The following is a 24536-nucleotide window of genomic DNA, read 5'->3' as shown; positions in this document are numbered from 1 at the left end:
CACAGCTCAGTGTACCACCCACAGTCGAATTCCGTTGAGAAGCTCCACTCCGTCAGGAAGCGCGTGTTGAGAGAGTTGTGTTTTGAACATCGAACTGACTGGGAGCTGTGTCTGCCTGGGGTGATGTTTGCTTTAAGGACCGCGCCGCATGCGGCTACGGGGTTTTCGCCAGCTGAACTGGTGTACGGTCGCTCGCTTCGGTCTCCGCTTCGCAGGCTTCGAGAATCGTGGGAAGGTAGGGGCGACGACCCAGTCGTGGTGGAGTACGTACTTAAGCTCCTCGAACGCTTAAGAAGGGCACAGGAGTTGTCAGGTGAAGCAATGACAAAGGCCCAGCAGAGGGCCAAGGTTTATTATGATCGGACAGCCAGGGCCCGTCGTTTTGAGGTGGGCGATGAGGTCATGATATTGCGCACATCGCTAAACAACAAACTAGACGTGCAGTGGGAGGGCCCAGCACGAATTGTTCAGAAACTGTCGGACGTTAACTACGTGGTAAGTCTGCCAGGAAAGCGGAAAGCACAGCAAGTTTACCACTGTAATCTGCTCAAACCTTATAGACAAAGGGAAGCAGTGGTGTGCATGATGGTAAACGTTCCTGAAGAGCTTCCGGTCGAGCTTCCGGGACTAGGCTCAGTGACGAACAGGGAAGACACCGGTCAAGTCATTAGTGACCTTATCAGTAAAGCACCGCTGTCGCCCGAGCAGAAAACCGAACTACACCAGCTATTACAAGAGTTTCAAGGTCTGTTCTCTGAGAGGCCTGGTAGGACTTCTGTACTTACTCATGATATAGAACTTACCTCCCCAGAGCCAGTACGATCCAAGGCGTATCGGGTGTCACCCCGCCAGAGCGATATTATGGAGGCTGAGGTAAAGAAAATGCTACAGCTCGGTGTTATTGAGGCAGGTGAGAGTGATTATACCTCCCCTTTTATTTTAGTTGAGGTACCGGGCAAGGAACCTCGTCCTTGCGTCGACTACCGCAGGCTTAATTCCATCACTAAGGATCAAATTTATCCGATCCCTAACATCGAGGAGCGCCTTGAGAAAGTTAGTAGCGCTCAGTTTATTTCCACCCTGGATCTTGTCAGGGGTTATTGGCAGGTTCCACTTACAGAAGAGGCTAGTAGGTATGCGGCGTTCATTTCACCAATGGGAACATTCCGTCCTAAAGTGTTGAGTTTTGGTTTGAAGAACGCGCCATACTGTTTTTCAAGCCTCATGGATAAAGTGTTGCGGGGACAGCAAGAATTCGCTTTACCGTATCTAGACGACGTAGCGATATTCTCCGCATCCTGGTCTGAGCATATGGCACACTTGCGGGCAGTGCTAACCCGCGTGCGCGAAGCGGGCTTGACAGTCAAGGCTCCTAAGTGCCAGTTAGCACAGGCCGAGGTTGTCTACCTCGGTCACGTGATTGGTCAGGGTCGTCGCCGCCCCTCTGAAATAAAAGTGGCCGCTGTGCGAGACTTTCCGCAACCGCGCACAAAGACCGATATTCGGTCGTTCTTGGGTGTCGCCGGCTACTATCAGAGGTACATCCCTAGGTACTCTGATGTTGCGGCTCCCCTGACGGATGCGCTAAGAAAGACAGAGCCTCAAACAGTCGTCTGGGACGAGACAAAGGAAAGAGCTTTTAGCGCCCTAAAGAGTGCCCTAACAAACCAGCCTGTGCTACGATCGCCAGACTATACAAAAGGGTTCGTTGTTCAGTGCGATGCTAGTGAGCGAGGCATGGGCGTTGTACTGTGCCAACGGGAAAAGGGAGAAGTAGAACACCCCGTCCTGTATGCTAGTCGTAAGCTGACCAGTCGTGAGCAGGCGTATAGCGCCACCGAGAAAGAGTGTGCATGTCTCGTGTGGGCCGTTCAGAAATTGTCATGCTATCTAGCCGGCTCGAGGTTTATCATTGAGACGGATCACTGCCCTCTCCAATGGCTGCAGACCATCTCTCCCAAAAATGGCCGCCTCCTGCGCTGGAGCCTCGCTTTACAACAATATTCCTTTGAGGTGCGTTACAAAAAGGGGAGTCTCAACGGTAACGCCGATGGCTTAAGTCGAAGCCCCTAACGTAGGAATCAGCCTAAAAATTGTTTGTTACTGATGTTTTTCTTCCTGAGGCAGGATTTTTTTTTAACATATTGCTTTTGTTTAGTGTTTCAAAGTGATTATATGCTTTCTAGTGCAATTTTCCAATTTGTGGACGCGTTCTGAGTGATGCTAGACTACTGTAAGGAACTAGGCAGTGGTATAAAAAGGGGAAAGAGCCTGGCAGGGCTTAGTGAGGGTTGTGCCGTGCTTGCTGACTGAGCGGTTGAGTTTCAGCGTAGTTCTAACGCTTGCCGGGAACGAGAACAAAAATGTGAACTCTCCCGAAGTCACTTTGCAGTGTCCCGTGCGAACCTGAACGAGAGAACGAGGCCTTCTCAGTGCGCTGCGCTCAAGAAACGTCGAGGGACGCCCGACTTCAGTTATGAGCATCATCGAGCGACATCCCTCCGGACAGCGGATGCAGTCCCCTGTCCATCGGGATCTCCTTCCCCCGGCGGGGCGGTCTGTTGCGTTTCGCCTGCGACACGCGGTTTTGCCGGCGCGACTGCGGCGGGGCGGCAGACATTTTGGCCCGTTCGGCGTCGCCGCAACGCTCCCCGCCAGGTGTTTCCAGGCGTTTCCAGGCATGTTCCGATGCCACGTGTCTTCATGTGCGTGTGTGAGTGTATGTGCCATTGTGCCCGAACCAGGCGATGCGACAGCAGGGATCACCCTCTCATTCCAGTCATTGTGCCTGAACCAGGCGATGCGACAGCAGGGGTCACCCTCTCATTCCAGTCATTGTGCCCGAACCAGGCGATGCGACAGCAGGGATCACCCTCTCATTCCAGTCATTGTGCCCGACCGGCAGCGCTACGACAGTGTGCGTCACCATTAGCCCATTGTACATTCACGTGCTCGTCTATTGAGGGGTTCCTTCTTGCCCTCAACTGCGAGAGTATAAAAACAGCTGCCCCCGGACGCCAAAAAGGAGGGCTCCGATTTCTTCTGTTGAGTAAAGTGCTCTCCCGTCTCTCTTCTTCGGTCAACCTGACCGCCAACTCTTTGCGATGTTAAAATAAACAAGTTGTTTTGTTGTTACCAGTCGACTCATGCTTTGCCGGGACCTTCGGATGCTTCCAGTTGTACCCCAGGCCGCCAGGCCAACGCTACCCTTGGGGCTTGCGACCCAGGTACAACCACGGGCGTCAGCGCCGAGTTCCCAACAGATCGTACCAGCGGTGCGATCCAAACACTCCCCATCATGGAATCTTTAGTGTACGTTGTCCAGAACCTTTTGATGACTGTAATGGAACAATAGCTTGGGGACCAGTTCGTAATGTGAACTGTGTACTCCACAAGTAAACATGCCTCCGTTCACAAGCAAAAAGACATGTCAGTGCGTCTCGTTCGCCTATAGAGTACGGTCGTTCTGCGGGAGTTAACGTTCGAGATGCGAAAGCCACTGTAAAAAGCAAATTTCCGCATTTTATTCTGAAGTACGGGTCCCACACCAACGTCTGAAGCATCACCCGTTACAATGATGGGCAGGTGCAGTAGGAACCTGAGCACTGCGGGACGTGATGCAAGTTCTTCCTTAAGTGACAGGAAGCTGTATTCAGTGGCTTGGTTCCACACAATATCTTGCCCTTGTCATAGAATTTTTCTAAGAGGCTGCACCACTTGAGCGTAGTATCCCGTGGGACCAAGAAATGAATGCAGCGACTTCATGTGAGTTCACTGCGGTGCATCAACAATTGATTTCACTGCGTTTTCCAATGGAGAAATGCCGTTTGTACAGACCCTATGTCCAAGAGAAGTGAGCTCTGGGACACTGAATGCCCACTTTAAATTTAGCTTCATGTCAGCAGCTGAGATTTATAACTGTAGCTTGGAGCTTTTGTCATGCTCAGATAGTGTGTGACCCAAATCAAAACATCGTCTAGGTAGCACCAGGTGCCTGGACAGCCTTTTAAAACAGTTGACATGATGTGCTGGAAAGTGGATGGCGCTTTTGCCGCATTGAATACACACGCTTAAAGCGGAAAAGACCGTCATGACTGACGAAGGTAGTAAGCTTGTGCGTTTTCTCAGATAACAGAACCTGATGATAAGCATTTTCTAAATGTGCTTATCATACTCTGGTAAGTGTTGGTAAGTGCCTATTTCTGGTAAATCGGCTTATCGTCTTCTCCTGTTGCGCTGACAGCGCAACCGGAGAAGAAATCTGTACACGTATTAGATCTTATCAGTGACCGCATGATGCTACAGTGCGATTTTACAGTAGCCAGGAATAAACCAGAACAACAGAAAAAAGTTATATTTGATTATACCAGGACAAATGTTGACGCTTTGCTCAATGAACTTTCATTATTCTCTGCAGATGTGTTTCATTCTTCCAGTACGTGGGATGCAAATGAGAACTGGTTTCTTATTCGTGATAAACTAACTCTGCTTAAAGGTAAACATGCTTCTAAAGTCCCTATCACCACTTCTACAGAAAGCACATGGTTTACAAGGCGCATGGAACGATGTGTAAACAAAAAGAAACCGTTGTACGCAAAGGCTAAACTGTCAGCATCTGAACACGATTGGATCAACTACCGCACACATCCGCAGCTGTGCAAAAGTGAAATTGAATCAGCGAAGGACAAATTTTATGACATCAAACCTTTCATACATGTTAAAAAACAATCCTCAAATATTTTGGCGGGTTGATAATCCAAATTACAGTACAAACTCCTCCACACCCATAAATAAAGAAGGTAATCTTGCTACCTCGCTTGAGGTAGTGGAGGAAATTAACACATTTTTCACTCAGTATTCATTCATCAGAGCCCCTTACCTACTGACCTGCAATTCCCAACGCTGCACTCAACTATGCCTGACAAATATCACGCTAGAAGCGTATATTCTGCCATAGACCGTCTCCCTAGTAACTCGGCACCCGGCCCCGATGGAATATGTAATAAATTACTAAATATAGCAGAGCCTCAAATATGCTCCGTCTTAGCCGCCGTTTCTCACCAATCAATAGATACGGGCTGTGTCCCAAACGGCTGGAAAATTGCACGTGTCATACCCATTTTTAAATGTGGTGATGCTTGTAACCTGTTAAATTACAGACCAATTTCGTTAACCAACCTCAGCTGCAAATTAATAGAGCACATAATCACATCGGCCATCATGAGCTATCTGGTGAAACATAACTTTTTTTGGGCGAATCATCACGGCTTTCTCCACGGTCGATCTTGCGAAACACAACTGTTCAAATTAATTACTGACCTTCAACGCGCTGTGTATGCTCACTGTAAAATAGACGCCGTATTGGTAGATTTCGCTAAAGCATTCGGTAAATTTCCGCACAAACGTCTAATAAAAAAAACTTGGCAATGTGATGATTATTTCGAAGGTTATTTTTTAATTAAAAATGTTTTGCCCAATCGCTACTAATCAGGCTTTTTTCATGGCCATTTATCAACCCTCTCCCACGTTAAATCTGTAGTGCCACAAGGGTTTGTGCTCGGACCTATTTTATTCTTAGTTTATAATAATGAAATAAGCAATAACCTAAATTCTATGGTCACATTGTTTGCAGATGACTGCGTGACATACAGACAAATTAATGAACCTTCTGATGCACTTCAATTACAATCGGACTTATACAAGAATAACAACTGGTGCACGCAATGCCAAAGTGAAATTAACACCTAAAAGAAGTCGTGAGATTTATCACAATATCTGACACAGAACCTTGCCATTACACTCTAAACAGCATGACCGTAGAATCAGTACCTCTGAAAATATTTAGGGATCCATCTATCATCCGACCAATCGTGGAACATTCACACAGATATGGTTATTAACAATGCTTCTAAAGCACTCGGATTTCTCAGACGCAATCTGAGTCTAGGTAATACAGATACAAAGATTTTAGCATACACCACATTAGTGCGTTCACAGTTGGATTACGCCTCCTTGATTTGGAACCGGTACCAAGCATATTTAATATCAAAATTGGAGTCTCTTCAAAATAAAGCCGCTTGATTCATATCAAAGAACTACTCGCATATGGCAAGAGTGATTGAAAGAAAGAAAGCTCTCAGGTTACCTCTTCTTGAAAGATCTAGAATTCTTTCCATTCTGTCCTTTTTCCGCAAATTATATCACAGCCACTCTTCCTTTGCTATGTCCCGTATCACGCCAGGCATGCATTGACCACCAACTGAAAATCGAACCCCATCTTTGCTCGCACTAATCTCTTTTTTCGTTCGACTCTAGTCCTCACCATCCGTCAATGATATCTTCTGCCGAGCACCATTCCATCTGTCCTTGATTACGAAGCGTTTGTAACCAGCCTGAAACGTCACTTTGAGCTGTAACCTTCATCCTTCCGCCCCCCCCCCCTTTATATATATATTTATATATATATATATATATATTTGATATTTTGAGTTTTTCTTTTAAACACGCTGTTAAGGGCCAAAGACTTCTGTACACATCGTAGTGCTGTGTTGCTTTGCGCTTACTGTTGTTCCCCCCCTATGTAATGCCTGGCGGGGCCTTTAGGCTAATTGAATAAAAAATACACACACTGAAAACACTGGCATTAGTAAATTGGTGCCAAAGTTAAGGCGGAAGCGCATGGCGCGATTTCAGGCGCGATTGACGCGCGGATGGTGGGAGGCGCGCGTCATTGTGACGCGTGCCCAGCATGATCCGTCACGAAATCGCGCCGCCGCGCGCTGTTGGTCGGAGTAGTAAAAAACGCGTCGCGCGGCGCGTTCACCAATCAGAGTTCAGGTAAGTCACGTGGCTTTTGGTCACGTGGCATTTTGGTTTTTTTTTTGCCACCAGATGGCCCTGCTCTCTGCGCATCTCGACGGAACCTCCTTGGCGGAATTTTTTTTGCTCGGCAAAACTGGCCGCGCGTCAAGGAAAACATGTGCTACCGTGATTTCGTTCGCGCATCGTGTTGGTTCGCGCATCGTGTTCACCTAAAATGAACAAAGCAACCTTCAACGAGGCCCTAGTAACTAAAGTGGTGAAGCGTCGCGTTTCATCGCTAATACTGGCAAGACAATTTGCTAATAATATTACCAGTGTATGGTGCTCACTCTCTTCTCAACCAAGCAGGCCGCACCCACATGTACCTCCTGACCCGCATTTTTTCTTGCTTCAGTATAAGCATCCCCCTTAATAGTAGCAATCGCCTCTTCTGCTCGGTAGTAAGCGGCCGACCCTCCTTTTTATCTGTGAAGTTGTAAACAAGCAGCGGCTTCTCAGCATGCGGAAGGTACATAGTCGCAATTTCGCACACAATATTGCTGCTTGAAATTAAGCTTGATAAATACACTTCCGAAAGAAATGTCGCTGTCTCATTACACTGAGATTATTTTTATTGTAGTGTTCTGTAAGTTCAAGGGCCTATTATATATGCGGTAACAGAGACAATACATGTCGTTGAGAGTTATGTAGTCTGGCAACCCGGAAAACGCGGCGCGAAAGCGCCGCTCCTTTTTTTTCGTACGGGTGCTCGCGCGTCGGCGGCAACGCGGGCGTTTGCCGCCCGTCGCGTTTTTCGCTCGCGAAAAACGCGCCATGCGGTTCCAGCTTTAATCACTTCTTGGTAGCGGAAAGGCCTTGGCCACAATTGCCTTGTTGGGCTCTCGGTGATCGAAGCAAAGTCGAATGGAGTTGCCCTTTTTCCACAACAAGACGAGCCGGGAAATCCACTAGGATGCTGACACGGTTTGATGATGCCAGCTGTTTCCAGTTGACGGAGCTCAGCTTAAGCTTGCTCGCGGAGCATCAAGGAGAGAGGACGGTGTTTTGCTACTAGGCGCTGCAGTGAAGGTCGTTGACGAACATTTTTAATAAAGCCCGTTACTAGTCCTAGTTGTCCTGAGAATAGATACGAAAATTCCTCTGGAGCGTTTTGCGGCAGAGACAATGACTTTACATATGGATCAGGTGGAATTCCTGACGCTTGATGACAATTGAGTGACGATCCCTGCATGTTGATGCCCAGGGGTTGAATAGCCCAACAGAGAAGTGCCTTGATTCATGACATGGAAGGTGATCCTAACAACTGTATGGTAGCACTTGACCACTGCAGAGGAATGCCCTGCGTGTAATACTTCTTGCTGCGAATAGTTTTCGAGTTGTAGGCTGACAGCGGACAAGGGGAAAGGTTTAAAAAATGTCCTGGTACAAGTCGATGTTCATCAGGGAAACTCGCTCCTGCGTCGACGAGCAATTTGAGTGCAGCGTTGGCTACAAACACTTCGGCGTGAATAATTTCCATGCGAGGACTTGGTGCCAGTATCGTAAAAACGGAAGGGACTGCCGACTGTGTTTCAGCAGAAGTAGAAATGAGCTGAGCTCTTGCAGAAGACGTTCCGTGTGCTCGATTCCGTGACCGCCAAATGCCGAACTTTCTGGCAAGCGCGGAATGTGACATCCTGAACAGCCTGGATCAGATGATATGTGGTTAATGGGCCCACACCTGTAACAACGAGCCATGTAACAACAAACCATGAACCATGTAACCATGAACCACGTCAATGATTGTCCTTCATAAGGAAGCCTTTCGCGGATTCTTGCCGACGCGACTCCTTGCAGAATGTGATTGCGAAGGGACTCGTCGTGCCAAGTTCCGAACGTGCAGGCTGTAGCCAAACGATGTAGCCAAGTCATGAAGTCCTGGAAGGACAATCCCGGTTGCTGCCGTAGGTCTCTGAAGATAATTCGATGTTCGAGGCTTTTGATGCTGTCTTTGTAGTGATTCTTCAGCATACGGCTAATATTCTGGAACTGTATTCTGGCAGACTTCGCTTGCGACGTCAAGTCGTAAAAAAGACGTTGGCCCTCAAAGCCTAATTTCCACATGCAAAATATCCTTCTTCCTCTCCTTCGGTAAAGTATCGCCTTCTTCCGTGAGTAGAAACGTCTGGAACGTGCGCTTCTACGTTTGCAAGGGCACTGTAGGTGTGCCGGGCAAAGCAAGGAAAGGCGGCGGCGGCGCGAACGCCATACTCTTGGGGCGCCGGAGAAAGAAGTTGTAGTGGCTGGCGTCTTAGTCTCCATGCCAGCAGTAGAAGTACAGCAGATACGGTAGGGAGAGCAGCAGTTGCACAAAAGTTAACCTCGTCGTTAGAATGTTCTACTACATGGATGGCGACCGAATGCATTGCGCAGCTGGACGGTGTAAAAGCAGAACGCTAGCAGTGTCCTGACGGGATCCGGTGTCCACGTCAGGAAAACGGCATAGGAGGGTTGATCCTCACCACCAGGATGTTGTAGTGTCGCGAAGGGGTGGCTGTACATGGGACCAACGGCATGACAAAGTTAGGCAAAGTCTGACAATGTTAGGCGTGGCGCGACAAACAATCTGAAACCGAAACTGAGAACAGAACAGTGTGCGTACTTTTTTCACGATGACCACCGATCAAATAAAGAAATGTGTTCGTATCTTTGTCAGAAATTCTGTGTCATCTCTTTGTCGTGCGCTACACAGCTTCGCTGGTCATTCACCTTCAAAGAGTGGAATGGCTAATGGTTTTATGTATTTTGCCGAAGGCACGATGCGAACCCACGACCCTGCATTCATCAGCCCAACGCATTTATGCGGCGCCATAAAAGCCGTTCTTCTTTCGTGATTGTGTGGAAATTTCAGTAATGTCTTGCAACCAGACGGAGAGCTGCCCTATTACACTGCTTCTGCAATGGCAGCTATTACGCCACACTGTGGTGTTATGGATATATTTCAGTGTCCCCTCATTAGAGTCAGTTTCAATCCTATTTCACGCCAACCAGGGTCGCTGTGTATGTGCCACTGCGTATGTGCCACCCTTCAATTAGCCTTTTTGTAATGAACTCGTCTGTCTAATTATATGACACAAATTGATTTAGTGTGGTAGGACAGTAAAGTAGCGTATCGCCTGTTCCTAAGTGTTACATTTCCGCTATTAAGGTGTTTAGCTTCCTCTGCCTGCCTGAGTCGTTTTCCGCCTATCTGTCTATCTATCTAGCCTCTCACACCGACCAGTGACCCAAGCTGCCTATCAGCTTTTGCCACTAGGTGCCGGCTAGTGGTCGCGTGGTCGTGTTACCACTGTGGTCACCGCATCGTCGTCATTTAAGATTTGTTGTCCGACTCTCGTCATGTCGTCGTCCTCATGCCATGGCCGTCCTACAGTCTTCATGCGTTCGTTCAAAGAATTACGGGGTTTTACATGCCAAAACCCCAACCTGGTTATGAGGCACGCAGTAGTGTGGGACTTCGGTAGTTTGTACCACCTCGGCTTCCTTAACGTACACAGGTTTAAGTACACGGGTGTTTTAGTATTTAGCCCCCATGGAAATGCCGCCGCCGTTGCAGGGATTCGATCCCGCGAAATCGTGTTTAGCAGCCCAACACCATAGCCGCTGAGCAACCACGGCTGGTATTGAGCACTCGTTGTCACACCGCGGTCATGACATCGTCGTGCTAGTTCCATCGTCAGCATTCAAACTTCCTTGTCCGACTCTCGTCATGCCGTTGTCGTCATCCCATCATCGTCACGCAGTTGTCGTCATGACGCCGTCATCCTGCTATAGTTTTATCATCGCAATCACTTCAGTAGCGTCGTCTCATTCTCGTCATGACGCCTTCGTCGTTCCATCGACGTAAATCTTTTTTCGTCATTCCATCGTAATTCCACTTTTCGTCACGATGACCACCGATCAGGGAAATAAATGCGTTCGTACCTTTGTTCAAAATTCTTGGTCGCGTCTTTGTCGTGAGCTACACAACTTGGCTGGTCATCCACGTTCACAGAGTGGCATGATTTGTCTTTTTTATCTTCCAAGACCGCGGCGGCAATGCCAGCGACACGTGCCTCTTGCAGACTCGAGCACCTACGCAATTCTGATGCGAGCCGTTGCTGCTACTGCTAAAGGCATTGCCCGTGCACCAGATTGGCGCCGTAAATGGCGTATGGGTCTAAATGTAATCATATTCACTTGACTAGAAAACGCTTTCATATAGAAACTGTGCGCAACCTGGATTCGAAGTAAGTCATGACGTTAAATACTTAGAAGTTCTCATCTGAACATCCTTGGAATAAACACGAAATAAAAATACTCAATAAAAAGTTGGAAAACATTGAGACACATTGAATATATCACCTGAAGTTTGGTCGAATTATTAATTTTCTGAAAAGAAACTTCAGAAGAGCTCCGTCTGATGTCAAGGAGATTTTCTATGCGACAAACGTCCTGCACGCCCTGAGTATGCAGCAGCTCCGTAGGCTATTGATAGCAAAACACTTGATTCCATAGAAAGCTTTCAGAATTGAGCTACTCGATTGGTAATGAATTCCTACCAGCGTACCACCAGTGTCACACCTATCAAGTGCTACTTTTGATGAGATAATCTCGAGCAATGCCATACTTTCTGCCGCATATTGTTGTTCGACCGCATATTGGAGAAGTTAATTCGTATCAATGCTAATTGTTATCTGGGGTCGCCAGGGTATATATGTTTAAGAATAGATTATTTGAGAAAAATAAAAGAATGTCATGGACGAACGTCCATTTCAAAGCTTCTTTTTTTTCGTGCACTACTTCTTAATGGAACCAGTTGCCAAGCGAGATCGCTATGTCTAATACCGACACCTTCGCTGAAGGTCTTATGCAGTGCGTGTGCGGCCACATGAAATGATTCCGCTTGAATGCTAGCGTTATATCATTTTCTATTTTATATTCCATTTTGAGAATGTGACATAGCTATTATTCTTATTATCTTGTTAATGTATACTACTGTAAGAAACAACATATAGGTGAAACAGGACGATCAATGAACGTCAGATTAAACGGACAGCGCGCGGACGCAGATAAAAAGCTTCCCAAAGCCGTCGCCGAGCATTTGAACGAACCAGGTCATAACTTTGATGAACTTAAACACTACATCTTACAGTCAAATTTTCGTTCTGAACGAGAAAGAAAATACAGAGAATCATAGCTTATCCATAAGTTCAAGACATTGCAACCAATAGGCATAAACGTTTCAAATGGAGCTTTAGAATCTATTCGCTATGCTAAATTTCAAGCTATAGGCAACAACACTTAGGTTGGTTTCTTAGCTTTCTTTGTTGCTGTTGTTTTTTCGTTTTTTTTCCTTTTTATTTCCTTCTTTTTTCTCCAGCTGGCATGTCAGACGTCGGTGACTCGTCTGCTAACACGCGGGCATAAATTCGCGGGCATGAAAAAGGACGCTTAAACATGATTGACAGACGGCCAGGCCGCTGGCCTTGTGCGCAGCATTCCTTTATTCTCAATTCGAAACGCTAACACGCCTTCGCTCGTAGCCACACTCACTCGCCTTACACCCTCTCCCCTTTAGAAGAACCCTACCTATTTATACTGTGGCGAGGAAAGCATATGGTCGCCTTGAAGAACACAAGTCCACTTGACGAAACGTTGGCTCCTGCTTTCACCGTGTTCTCGTTTCGCTCATCGTCTTAAGTTTCCATCTCCCGCCTTCCCCGTGTTTTATTGTATATTTTATACTATATGTACGTATATTTTCTAAGCAATTTCTCATTTATGTGTATTTTGTACTCCGTCATTAAAAGTTGCGACTCGTCTACTGTCCTTGACATAGCCCCTCATTGAAATTTAGGCTTGGTGTTATATCTACGATTTGTAATTTTGTCTTCCATGCAAACGCGACGCGGCTGCTTAGCGGCTATGGTGTTGCGCTGCTAAGCGCTAAGTAGCGGGATGAAATCCCGAACGCGGCGGCCGCATTTCGATGAGGGACAAAAATGTCCGGGCCCACTGAGCTCACGTTAAAGATCGCCTAGTGGTCAAAATTTATCCCAAGTCACCACTACGGCGTGCCTCATAATGAAATCGTGGTTTTGGCAAGTAAAGCCCCAGAATTCATTGACTTTCATGCAAGAATTTTGTATTTTTTGTAAGGAATCCTTCTGGCGAAAATAGGAGCAATGAATAAAACATAAATTGTGCGAATACCAGCAATTATGCTGGCGCATGCGATGAGGCAACTATAAATAGCCGATGCATCTAACCCAGGGATCAGATTTTCAGCACTATTATTGTGCTGAGTTTTACTTGTATCGCAGGGCATTGGTTCGTCTAGTAAAGAGTTAGTTTCGGGACTTGCACTGTGGCACTCTGGTTGTTGACCGTCACTGCCACGTGAAAGCATAAGGTGTAACGGGAAGAGGAAAGCATAACTGCCACGCACACGCTAACAAGCTCATTTGGACAATTACGTCTTCCTAAAAAAATCTGCATAATGGGAACACGCATGCGGAAACTAGCGATTTTATTCGTGTAACATTTTTTAATCGGTCTTCGCCCGAAACGAATGCGGAAAGGAAAGGGGATGTCTATGCGCAACGCAGCATGCATGTAGGCGATTTTCGGCTGATTTTGTTCTCTCTGCGACGCGCTATTTCGATAATTACGCACGCTGAAATATCATGAGATACGCAACGCCCTCAACCTAAAGCGCCCAAAGTCGCAATAGCACGGCTTTACTGTTTCTGCAGATTACATGCGTCAATCAGTATGAATCGGCGTCTCTGAACCGAGCCCCTCTTCATATTTCACTTTAGCGCTGTGCAAGCGACTCCCTCTGGAATCTGATGAACGATTTTGAGCATCGCACTCTACTACGATTCGGATGCGGCGAGTGGCATCTAACTTGAGGGTTTTAACCTGATCATACGTAGTGATAACAGAGTCCGAGATTGTGATGCTGGATAGAAGCTAAAACAAAACGCACTCATTGCTTATTTATTTAAAATTAGTAATGGAGTCTAAATTGAGTCGTGTTATCAGTTCATCTCTGATACAATCACATTTACTTCTGGGCACTTATTCCCGCAATCTTTTTACAGTGAAGTGCTACCGGGAGCAACGTCCCCTTTAGGCCTGTCTTTCATCCGTGTCGCCTTTGACGCCTACAGCAGGGTGAGTGTGTTACAGTCTTTTGCGCTTTCATATCGTTCGCGAGACTTACAATGCCTTAGTTATTCTTTAACCCCTAACTGTATGATGTATCATATGTGATACGCGAAGAAAAAGCTGTAATAAATCTAAACCGCTCATAATCTTTAAAAACTACACTCTAAGAAAAAAGAGAGTAAAAAGTGAGTCACGGCAACTTGACTCTCTTTTTTCTTACGAAGACCCATTTTCGCGCGGGTAGATTCACAAAACAAGAGTCAACGTTCGTGTATGGATCGTTTGACTCTTAATAGCACGCGAAGAGTCGTCGTGGAAGATCACGACTCCTCTGATATTCGAGATGAGTCTGGCGAGAGAAATATTAAAATGCAAGAGACGAAATACCAGATAACGTCTTCTGTTTTAGGCAGGCCCTCGGGTTCCTGTCCTGGTTGGAATTCGGTGTATCATTCTTTCGTCCTTGTCATGTTCTGCAATTACACCGAACTCTAAATATCAATTTTCCGTGAACATGTTCATTAATATCTCACACGCTTAAGCGATAGCTGGCTTCCTATGCTAAGGAACACCCGGATTTTTCACACTGGATTCTGACCATAAGAAATCTAAAAAAAAGCATTGGCTACTAAAGAGAGCACAGCAACGAGATAACAAGTTCTGTGGGCGCACTCAACAGTGTCGATTGTAAATGTAATCGCATTACCTAAAATTAAATTTTGAGGATTTAGGTTCCAAAATCAAGATCTTGTACGAGCCGCACGGTAATGGAAACTGCAGATTTATTTTCAGCAGCTCGGGCTATTTAACGTGCACGGAATGCACAGTATACGAGTGTTTTCGCATTGTGCCCCAATTGGAATGCGACTGCTGCGGTTGTGATTGGACCCATGACCTCGAGCTCAGCAGCGCAACACCAAAGCCACTGGGCTACGGCAGTGCGTTACATTCCGCGACCAGAAACACACACTAGCGTACGCAGCAATGCTTTTGAACCCCCTAGAAATGTAAAAACAAAAATGTAGCAGTTTCCCCCCAATGCTGCATGAGCCACTGCACGAACAACTGCACGAACCAAGGTTCGTAGTTTCATTGCCTGAATAAACTGCAGTAAACAATCGCTTACTCCGTAAATTAGCTAGCACGGGGTCACGCGCACACGTGCAAACATGAGCAGATCTCACTCAATGAACGCGAACACTCGCTGTCACAGCGTCGGCGTGATGAAGGGCGCGAACACAGCGGACAGAACGCTTCTGCTGCCTCGTCCTTCGAAGCGTCTCCGAAACTTGAAATGGCCCTATAAAAGCGCCCTTCCCCGTCTCTCTCTCTGTCTCTTGTCCCCTCCCCCCCCCCCCCCCCCCGCTTTGCACCCATCGGAAATTATCTCCAAGACAGAGCGAGAGTGGCGCCAGACCGGGCTAGAGCACGGAGGAAGGAAACTAAGGAGAGGCCCTACCGCCTCCGCGCGCTAGGAGAAAAGTGTGGCGGAAATGACGTAGGAGGTTCTCATTTTTTTGCAGCTTTTTATTTTTTTTTTTTTTTTTTTTTTTTTTTGCTGTATGGCCACGCCTTTTGGGCCACAATGGCGGCGTTGTTATGGTTTTGAGTGCTCACACGTGTTGCTCTGGTAGGTTTCGCGCCGTGGCAAAGGCGCTGTGTGGGCGGGTTTGCGTTAGTCAGCGTGTCTTGTTGCGCTGTGTTACCTGCACCGTGCTCTGCCGGATGTTGCTGTGGCCATGTGGGACAGGAGGAACTAAAGCTCGTGAAATGAACGCGCATATGTAACGCTGCACGCAATGTACCGCGCCACGGCACTGACAACGGACGAAGGAACATTCGTGGGAAATTTTGCCTCCACTTCAGCGGAATCATGCTAACGTGCCATCGCAGACCGAAACTGATGCGCTTCAGAATCTGTACAGTGAACGCCTTGCAGGTCAGTGATTGCTGCTTTTGACAGTGCATGTAGCACTTGCGGCACGAACGGTGTCACTGGGAAACCTGATAATCAAGAATCACGCGCATATGTATTAGATGATAACTTATACTGTGCGAATAAAATATTTTACGGTTATACTATAAATACAGAATTATTATCGCTGTGTGAATGCGTGTATCATAAATTCTAGTTTTTCCTCCGATAAAACACCAACCACATAAGGAAATTTACTTACACGTGAAAAGATATGGGCGGTCCACTTTTCGGGGTGCGCGACTTGCATCCTGGCACACAACAACTAGGCATTGGATGAGCGGATACCTAGGCAAGCGTCCGCACAACTCGTGCGCGGAACGAAAACTGAAAGAACGGTGCCTTTCGCGCATCCTTCGCTGGGAAAGAAACGCAGAAAAAGCAGTCATGGCCAGTCGACTCTTCATCCGGGACGGCTGCTTTGACTTATTAAGGAATGAATCCTCCCTACCGCAAACTTATCTGATCCGTGCGTGCAAGAGGCGCAGGGAAGTGAAGGTTAGCGGATGCGCTGCAAGAATATGCAAGGCTCCACAGAACGTTCACCTGCGAACATGTCGAACGGCTAGCTATTCCATGCTCCCACGTAGGCCGGGTCCACGCGCGTATTGTTCGGCACCGTACGCCGGCCAGTCGACTCTTCATCCGGGAAGACGGGAAAGAAGCGGCTGCTTTGATTTATTAAGGAAATAATCCTCCCTACCGCAGGCGTACCTTATCTGTGCGCTCGCGAAGCGCAGGGAAGGTCAGCGGATGCGCCGCAAGAGTGAGGAAGGCTCCACAGCGCGTACCTGCGAACACAGCAAACGGCTGTTCCATGGTCGCAGGTAAGCCGGTTCCACGCGCGTACTGTTGTGCATTGTGAGCCGGCTATCGCAAAACTTTGGTTCCGTGACGCTTCACTTACCGTGCGAAGAAGGCACCTCAAGCCGCAGTCAATGAACCTAAACGCGGAGTCAGAAATGAAATTCTGCCTCCTCGCCGGCGCGCTGTCGAAGTGATGCGCGGCCACCCGAAGTTTGTTCAATAAAGCACGACGATTCCTCAAGCGAGAATGTGTTTGTGCTCATAAACTCCAAATGGATCGCAGATGGGTTGGTGTGTCGTATGTGTCTCCAGTGCGTTCTTGCAGTGCAGTAAGAATGCATACATCTTTTTTCGCATCGCCAGACGTCCAGCTCGCAAGACCTTATGAGAGCCCCAGGAAGCCCAAGCAAAGAAAAGTAGAAGGCAGCGATAAAGGGGACCTTTTTTTAAAAAAACACGCAAGAGCTGGGTAGCCGGCCGGTACCTGCGGTTAATGAGAACAGTTCAGTTGGTTGGCCTTATATTTAAGGCATGTTTATTTTCATAAATGCCGGTAAAAGCAGCCGATTCGACCTCACGGCCCAATTTGCGAAGTTCATTATGAACTTCTTTTAGCATGGGTTCGGCAACGGCAACGCAATGAGACATCGCGATTGTTTAGCATTGCTGAGGAGCGAGCGAGCGCGCTCCGCGCGCGAATCCACGCGCAGGGCGGCGTGGTTTCGCGAAAGATGTAAACAAGAGAAGAGGGTGGCCCAAAAGGCGGAGAATCGCCTTGAGCAACGCCATCTTCCGGCTTCACTTTTGCTTCACAAAGAGTGACGTCAGGGCCTCTCCTTGGTTTCTTTCCTCCGTGGGCTAGAGCAACGGCCAGAGGCACGGAGGAACGAAGCTAAGGAGAGGCCCTACCCCATCAGCGCGCTAGGAGAAAAGCGTGGCGGAAATGACGTAGTAGGTTCTCATTTTTAACGCCATAGCGTTAAGGAGCTCGTGTCGCAGAAAAGCCGGTGTCGTCGGCGTCCGTGGCGTTGGCCGTGAGCGATAAATCACTGCAGGCACTGCATAAATAAAAAGCAACTTCCAAGATGGGCTGGGTGGGAATCGAACCAAGGTCTCCGGAGTGTGAGACGGAGACGCTACCACTCAGCCACGAGTTCTTTTTTTGTTTATTTCCAATGTGACAACACAAAACAGAGAAACCAACACAAAAATGTTAAAAGCGCCAACCAGTAGCTTGTTGACGCGACATTGCTAAAAACGTTTTAATGACACTAGGTCATTAAGTACAGGGTATCATGTTGGCTGTTCGTCCTGGGACTGGTACACATCTCGGATATAGGCAATGCTTTCAATGAAGTTTTCTCTTACCGATCTTAGAATAGGATCTGCATGTCTGACAGCCATTCTTGTTTTCCACATGCTATGCATGCTTAATACCATGAGTTCGATGCTCGAAAGCGGTACAAAAGCGCTTCTAGTGAATGCGGTGTTGCTTTAGAAACGTGCCGTAGAAAGTCATACTGCGGTGTATATCGGTAATTATGAGCATGTAATTTACAGAAGTCGCAGTTACACGTGTAGCGAAGTATGTTTCCGCTACATTTCTTCTGCGCTTACCGCACACGCAGAGCCATCTTGCGGCAAGCACAGAAGACCCCCTCCTCCCAATGTACGGCGCTGCCTCGACAGGTGGCGCGCCACGCGCGCATTGGGGCTGTGCGAGGACCGGTGCCAGGCGCGGCGCGGCCCCCACTCCCTATCCCCTGACGACGCTTCGCCGTGCTCCCACACGGGTTGCAGAATCAAGCGCCGTTCCTTTCTTTAGATTACTATCTATCTATCTATCTCTCTGCCCATGCCGATCACGACGTACCCGCCGTGGTTGCTCAGTGGCTATGGTGTTGGGCTGCTGAGCACGAGGTCGCGGGATCGAATCCCGGCCACGGCGGCCGCATTTCGATGGGGGCGAAATGCGAAAACACCCGTGTGCTTAGATTTAGGTGCACGTTAAAGAACCCCAGGTGGTCAAAATTTCCGGAGTCCTCCACTACGGCGTGCCTCATAATCAGAAAGTGGTTTTGGCACGTAAAACCCCAAATATTATTATTATTATCACGACGTTTGGCTGGCGTAGATCGTTTCCCCCTCCGAAACACCGAGTTCTTTGGTTCGTTCCGTTTGCTCAGGCGCACCTTTCGTTGCCGCGCCGAACGCTGCGTTGCTCGACGCTCACCGTGTGATAGGTGGGCGCAAAGTCCGATGCTGGGCGCCTCGTACGTGATCGCTGCGCCGTAGCGCATTGCCTTACACCCCTTGGCGGGTCGACGGGAACGCTGTCGCGTTCCGCTCTTGAAGGCGAAGCTTAAGCGTCCTCCAATTTTTTGCTGCTTTTTTATTTTTTTTTTATTTTTTTGCTGTATGGCCACGCCTTTTGGGCCACAATGGCGGCGTTGTTATGGTTTTGAGCGCTCACACGTGTTGCTCTGGAAGGTTTCGTGCCGTGGCAAAGGCGCTGTGTGGGCGGGTTTGCGTTAGTCACCGTGTCTTGTGGCGCTGTGTTACCTGCACCGTGCTCTCCCGGATGTTGCGCGAGCGCGCGAAATCACGCGCAGCGCGGCGTGGTTTATACCTATAGATACTTGGGGCACCCATCCAGGCACTATACATCTCGGCTCACCCTCGTACACTTCCTTTAACGCGCACAGCCAACGACGCAGGATAGTATCTTATCGCACTTGACTTTATACGTAGGCTCACGGCAACACCGACAGATATATTTGGATGGTGGTGTCCATATAATTGCTATCGCAAAATTGGCAATAAATAGAAAATTTTACTAAGGACCAACCCCGCTGCTTCTCCATGTCGTGATAGAGCGGTGAAAGATAGTTCTAGAAAATGTGTTGCTAAATCTCCACCAAATGACTACGCTCGCATTTGGTGAGAGCCGCACACAGTCGCAAGAATTGTGGAGGAAATACCGGAGTTCTGGCAGCTTCAGGTACACTAGATCATTCAGTAACATGGGTGGCTTTGTAGTTCTACCTTACATCAGAGCAAACTGCACTCGACAGAAATCAAGGGCATCCGCACCGTTGTAGCTAAGCAAATTAAGGACAATTACGTCGCGTCTTCACGCTCCGACAGCCCAACGATAGGTATTTCAAACGCAATCACACTCGGACGAGCAAATTTTGCTTCTGCCAAGAGAACGTAGCGGGTATTTCAAGACGCGTGTTAAATTGATGGATCTTTCATTCGTGAACATTACTTAAGTGACGTAAAATTATCAATGAGCAAAACAGTTATTTCAACGCGAGGAAACAAAACCGAAACTAGCACAACTGTTTTGCTCAGTTGTGCAGATACAAAATGATCCAAAGCCGAAGCCGTCAATAGCATGACGCCATTTTGCAGTTGCGCTGCATCACGCGCGAGTACGTTGTCGTTGAGTGGTTCTGAAATCGCTGCGTTAGGGGCGACTGCAACCAAGCGTTGCGGCAAGTTACGGTGGGAGCTTCTGTCCGTGCTGTGTGATTGCGACGGGAGGACCGCCGCCAGCAGCAGCGTGTCGCCGATTTCGTCTTTGCCGACATCGAACAAGTGCAGCTCGCCGGAACGTCACAAGCGCCCGAAGTGCTTCGGTTTGCACTGCATCTTTCATTGTGATATGGGAGATCGCAACGGACAGAGACGACCAGATGCATACGAACCACTACCAGCGGGGACTTGTGACCTGTGCCGTATTTCTGTTAACGTCTCAGGTAAGCATATCAGCTTTTGTTCCGAGTTTACAAACGGCGCGTAGTCGGCCCTTCCGGTATGGCTACATTTTGCGCCACGTTTCTCTTGGCAGTTCACAGACGTTTCTTAGGCATGCGTGCGTGTATGTATGCGAAAATACTACTGGCAGACGGAAGCCTCAAGAGAGCATCTGAAATTATTGCAAAGCTGTACTGCCAGGAGAAACACCGTTCTTAACGACTCTAGTGACGAGTGGCCTGTCGCATCGAAAAATCCGTAGAATATCAAGTACTGCGGAACTTGTAGATGTAACTTGTAAGTGTAGATACAATACAAGCACCAGTGTGACTTTCGCTGGCGAAGACAGGTAGCCGAAAAGACAGCTTCTGTATTCTGAACATTTACTAGCGCTTTAGGTATATTACCGCGAATAATAAAAGCGCTACAACGCTGTATGGCAGTGTCAGGCGATGTGGCAGCACATATATTTTAAGAGCGGTAAAGCGGCTGCATGCACAAGCGAACACACAGCGCCTTAAAAGCGCTTAAACAGAACAAATTTTGTGTGCATTTGGCTGTAAGTACAAAACACAAAACACATTGCCTCATAATCTAAGCCTATATATAATGTATTATTTTACGTAACCTTTATTTTCACGGTTGTAAATATTTAAAAGCATGATTATGCTGCAAGATTTATATAGTAAATCCTACTAGGCTTACAAAACGTGGCTGTGTTATGTGGTGAAATTGAAGTATTGCTACTGAATTTTTTATATTGAGTCCGGTGTTTTATGAAAGAAAGGGTCCTTTTATTTGTAGTTTTATGTTAGTGCGTATAGCTGCCAAGCAAAAATGAGTTGATTGCAAAATTGTACCTTCCACTGAGCTGCATATGAGCCCAAGCTGGCTATTGTAATGTGCATACAACAATTTTAAGTATATACAGCTGTAGTTGGCTAAGTTGCTGCAGCATATTTTGTAGAAGTAGAAGGCAATTTATTTTGCTGCTTCCATGCAGAAATACCTTTTTTCTTGTACCAAGAAACGTTGACAGTATTGAATGAAATGAAGTGTGGGGTATTTTTCTACTAACTTAATGAAGGAAATTTCGTCTGCCGTCTTGTACTAAACAATGCGTTATGTCCTCGGCTACTGCTGTTGTCCTGTGTATTTTTTTAAATTTTGAAATGTATTTTATTTTAGGTATACAAGAAATGGCAGCAGCCAGAAGTCACCATCTTATCCAGCACGTCATGGGTGAGACAAATTGTAGCAGGCACCTTCGCATATCTCATTAGCATATGATGCTATTTGTTGTAATTTTTGTGTCCACTTTCGTGTCTTTATGCATTTTACTATTATTGTGCAAAGGGCAACAGTTTTACATTGAGACAGAGTAATCGCCCAAAGGCGAGGCATGGCTGGAGGAGACAACACACGCAAGCCTCCCTTGTCCATATGTCTATGTTGCGCAGGTACTCTGTCGTTATCTACCAACAAGCCCAAGTTCCTCATCAGCTACATTTACTAATGATCCGTTATTACAATTTCATTGACATAACATTGGAAGTACAGAGGTACACAGGAAGACAGAGACTTGAACTGAAGAAGAGCCGTAGAACAAGGATCGCTGGAGCCAATATTTCGACAAAGGGAGGGAGATTTTTCGTCTCAGAACGTTGGCTCCAATGAATTTTCTTTTTCTATCACTATTTACGGTTAAAAGAAAGCATTATTGCTCTTGCTGAAGTATTATGCATTATGGCATAAAATTAGCAGGGTGAAATATCAGGAATGTCAAAATTCTTGTATATTTCAGTGCTGGAGCGAAAGCCAGGAATACCAGATGTAGAGAACCACATTGTTATTTTTCACTGCCCTGTTTGACCAGCTTCATTCCGAGCTTGCACTTTGTTGCATTAACGACTACTGGAATTGGTTAATTGAATTAGCTTGGTGATTTACTTACACTTAGAGATTTTGAACTGGAATAATGCAGCTTAAAATAATACATGTAAAAAATTTTACAATGTCATTTTAAGGTGGCACTCTTGCAGTTGACTAGCAGATCACTTGATGGTATGAGCTCAGGTTTCAACCGAGCTTCTACGCACAAACCGGTTGCACCTTTTTTTTCATTGTTTAGATTTTCATAAACATAAGTACCGTTTCTTTTTTGTCGGGCTTTTAGTTGTGCCGTAGGACCTAACTGTTTACCTTTATTTGTATTGGTAGCCGTGTTACACAGACAGCTCAATTTTTATTGTAAACCGTGACATGGTAGGACTAAGAACATTTGTGCAAATTTGTTGCAGGCACACTCTGGCGGCTCCTACTCCTGCATCCTGCCGCCACCATGTCCCAACTACGTCCACTAGGGAGTTGGCAGCCTTAGTGATGATGCCAGCAGGCTGACAGCCGACAGAAAAATTCAGGTAAATACCTGTAATTAAGCGGCGTCTTTTTGAGTTAAATGGCTTGTAGTCACTCAGCAATGAAAGAAGTAACTTCGAAGCAGTTTAGACTCCTAGACTCCCTGCTATCTGTGCAGGGATGCTCAAGTCCATGTATTTTGTCTTAACCGCCACGAGGCTATGTGTATTAGACGAAATGCTATGCAAATTTTGAAACTACAAAAGACCACTTGTACAATTTTTTTCTTGCTTAACACAAAAACTACTTTGATAAAGCTTTACCAATTTAAAAACAATACAATGTACTCTCATACATAGTATTTGGCATAAGTTTGCTAGGAATGCCTCAATGGTAAGTAGGCCGATAAACGTACACCAAAACTGACTTCTTTTCCAAGTTCATTCTCCTCTCTCTGCACTGCTGCATAATGTATCTTTCTGATACCATTCTTGCACGCAGCACAAGTCCTAAACACATGGATTGCATAAAATTGGAACTTTTGCTGTAGGTCACTTCTGTGAAAATAAAGATAATAAGCTATTTTGTCCATTTCTAATCAGCCATAATAAACTGAGCAGTGGCTAATCAGCAGTTAAGTTTTTGGTATAAGGCCTCTCATCATTGTCGTTAAGAATTTGGCCCTCTTAAGGAAGGAACCAAATCTTTGGCTATGTCATTTTGTGATGCATACTTTGGTGCGTTACACAAAATTTCACATAATGTTTACACCAGTAAAAATTTTTTTTGCTTTAATTATTGCGTGAAATTGAGATTTGTTCTATATTGAAGGGCCCTCAGTTTCAAAAAGAAATTCCAAGTGGTCGTGTGCCAGGTTGGAACAGCGGGCATGGAATAGCCTACTTACACAAATAGGTATTGTCATGTACACTTGACTTTATGTTAAGATACTACTATTGATCCACAAAAGACAAAATGAAGGATTCCATCCAATAAGCAGCTCTTCACATTCATTTACACTTTTGCACATTTATATACCTTGAGTCTGGTGACTTGTGTCTGTTTTCATCATCTGCTATGTGCAGATGGTAGACTTCAGATTTGCCCTATGGTACAGAATATTTTGGTGCTTAAATATATGGATCTGTGTTTTTCAGGTTGCCTCGAAATTTTACCCAATTCATGCCGCACACACGGGCCAGGCCTCTTGCGAACGACGTATAACCAGGCTCAACGCATCACTGTCGAGTGAGTCCGGAGATCAGGGCAACCTGCTGTGCAACCAGCGTGCAACCTTTGGTGACCCCTCTACATGTTCTACCTATTTCACAGCTGTACCTCACCTACCATCTACCCAAACAGCATCACCATCTGTGATCCCTTATCGAACCATGGATGAATGTTGGGGTGGAGTGATTTGAACAGACATTATGTTTGTCTCTTCAAATTCGTTGCAAATATTTCTGCTATTATAATTCATATGTGTCTTTAGTACCTAGTTTTTAGTAGTTCCATTCTCTTAGAATTCTCACCATCAACTCCTGCTATTTTAATGTATACCTGCCTTTAAGCCCCGTTTCTCGTAGTTCTTTTGTACTTGTGGATGTAATTGATAGGT

General features: G+C 46.5%; 1 protein-coding gene across 1 annotated transcript in view; it reads left to right on the top strand.

The window, feature by feature from the left end:
• The window catches only part of LOC142578522 (uncharacterized), a 317467-nt gene that overhangs the window by 175931 nt on the left and 117000 nt on the right, over positions 1 to 24536 (top strand). The window contains exon 6 of the mRNA XM_075687900.1: positions 13950 to 14022. Coding sequence (XP_075544015.1) covers positions 13950 to 14022 — 73 coding nt within the window. The remainder of the gene's footprint in view (positions 1 to 13949; positions 14023 to 24536) is intronic.

This window comes from Dermacentor variabilis, chromosome 4, assembly GCF_050947875.1.
Source record: "Dermacentor variabilis isolate Ectoservices chromosome 4, ASM5094787v1, whole genome shotgun sequence".
In the NCBI taxonomy this organism is placed as follows: domain Eukaryota; kingdom Metazoa; phylum Arthropoda; class Arachnida; order Ixodida; family Ixodidae; genus Dermacentor; species Dermacentor variabilis.
Note: the sequence above shows the minus strand (reverse complement) of the source record. Positions and strands in the feature narration are given on the sequence as shown.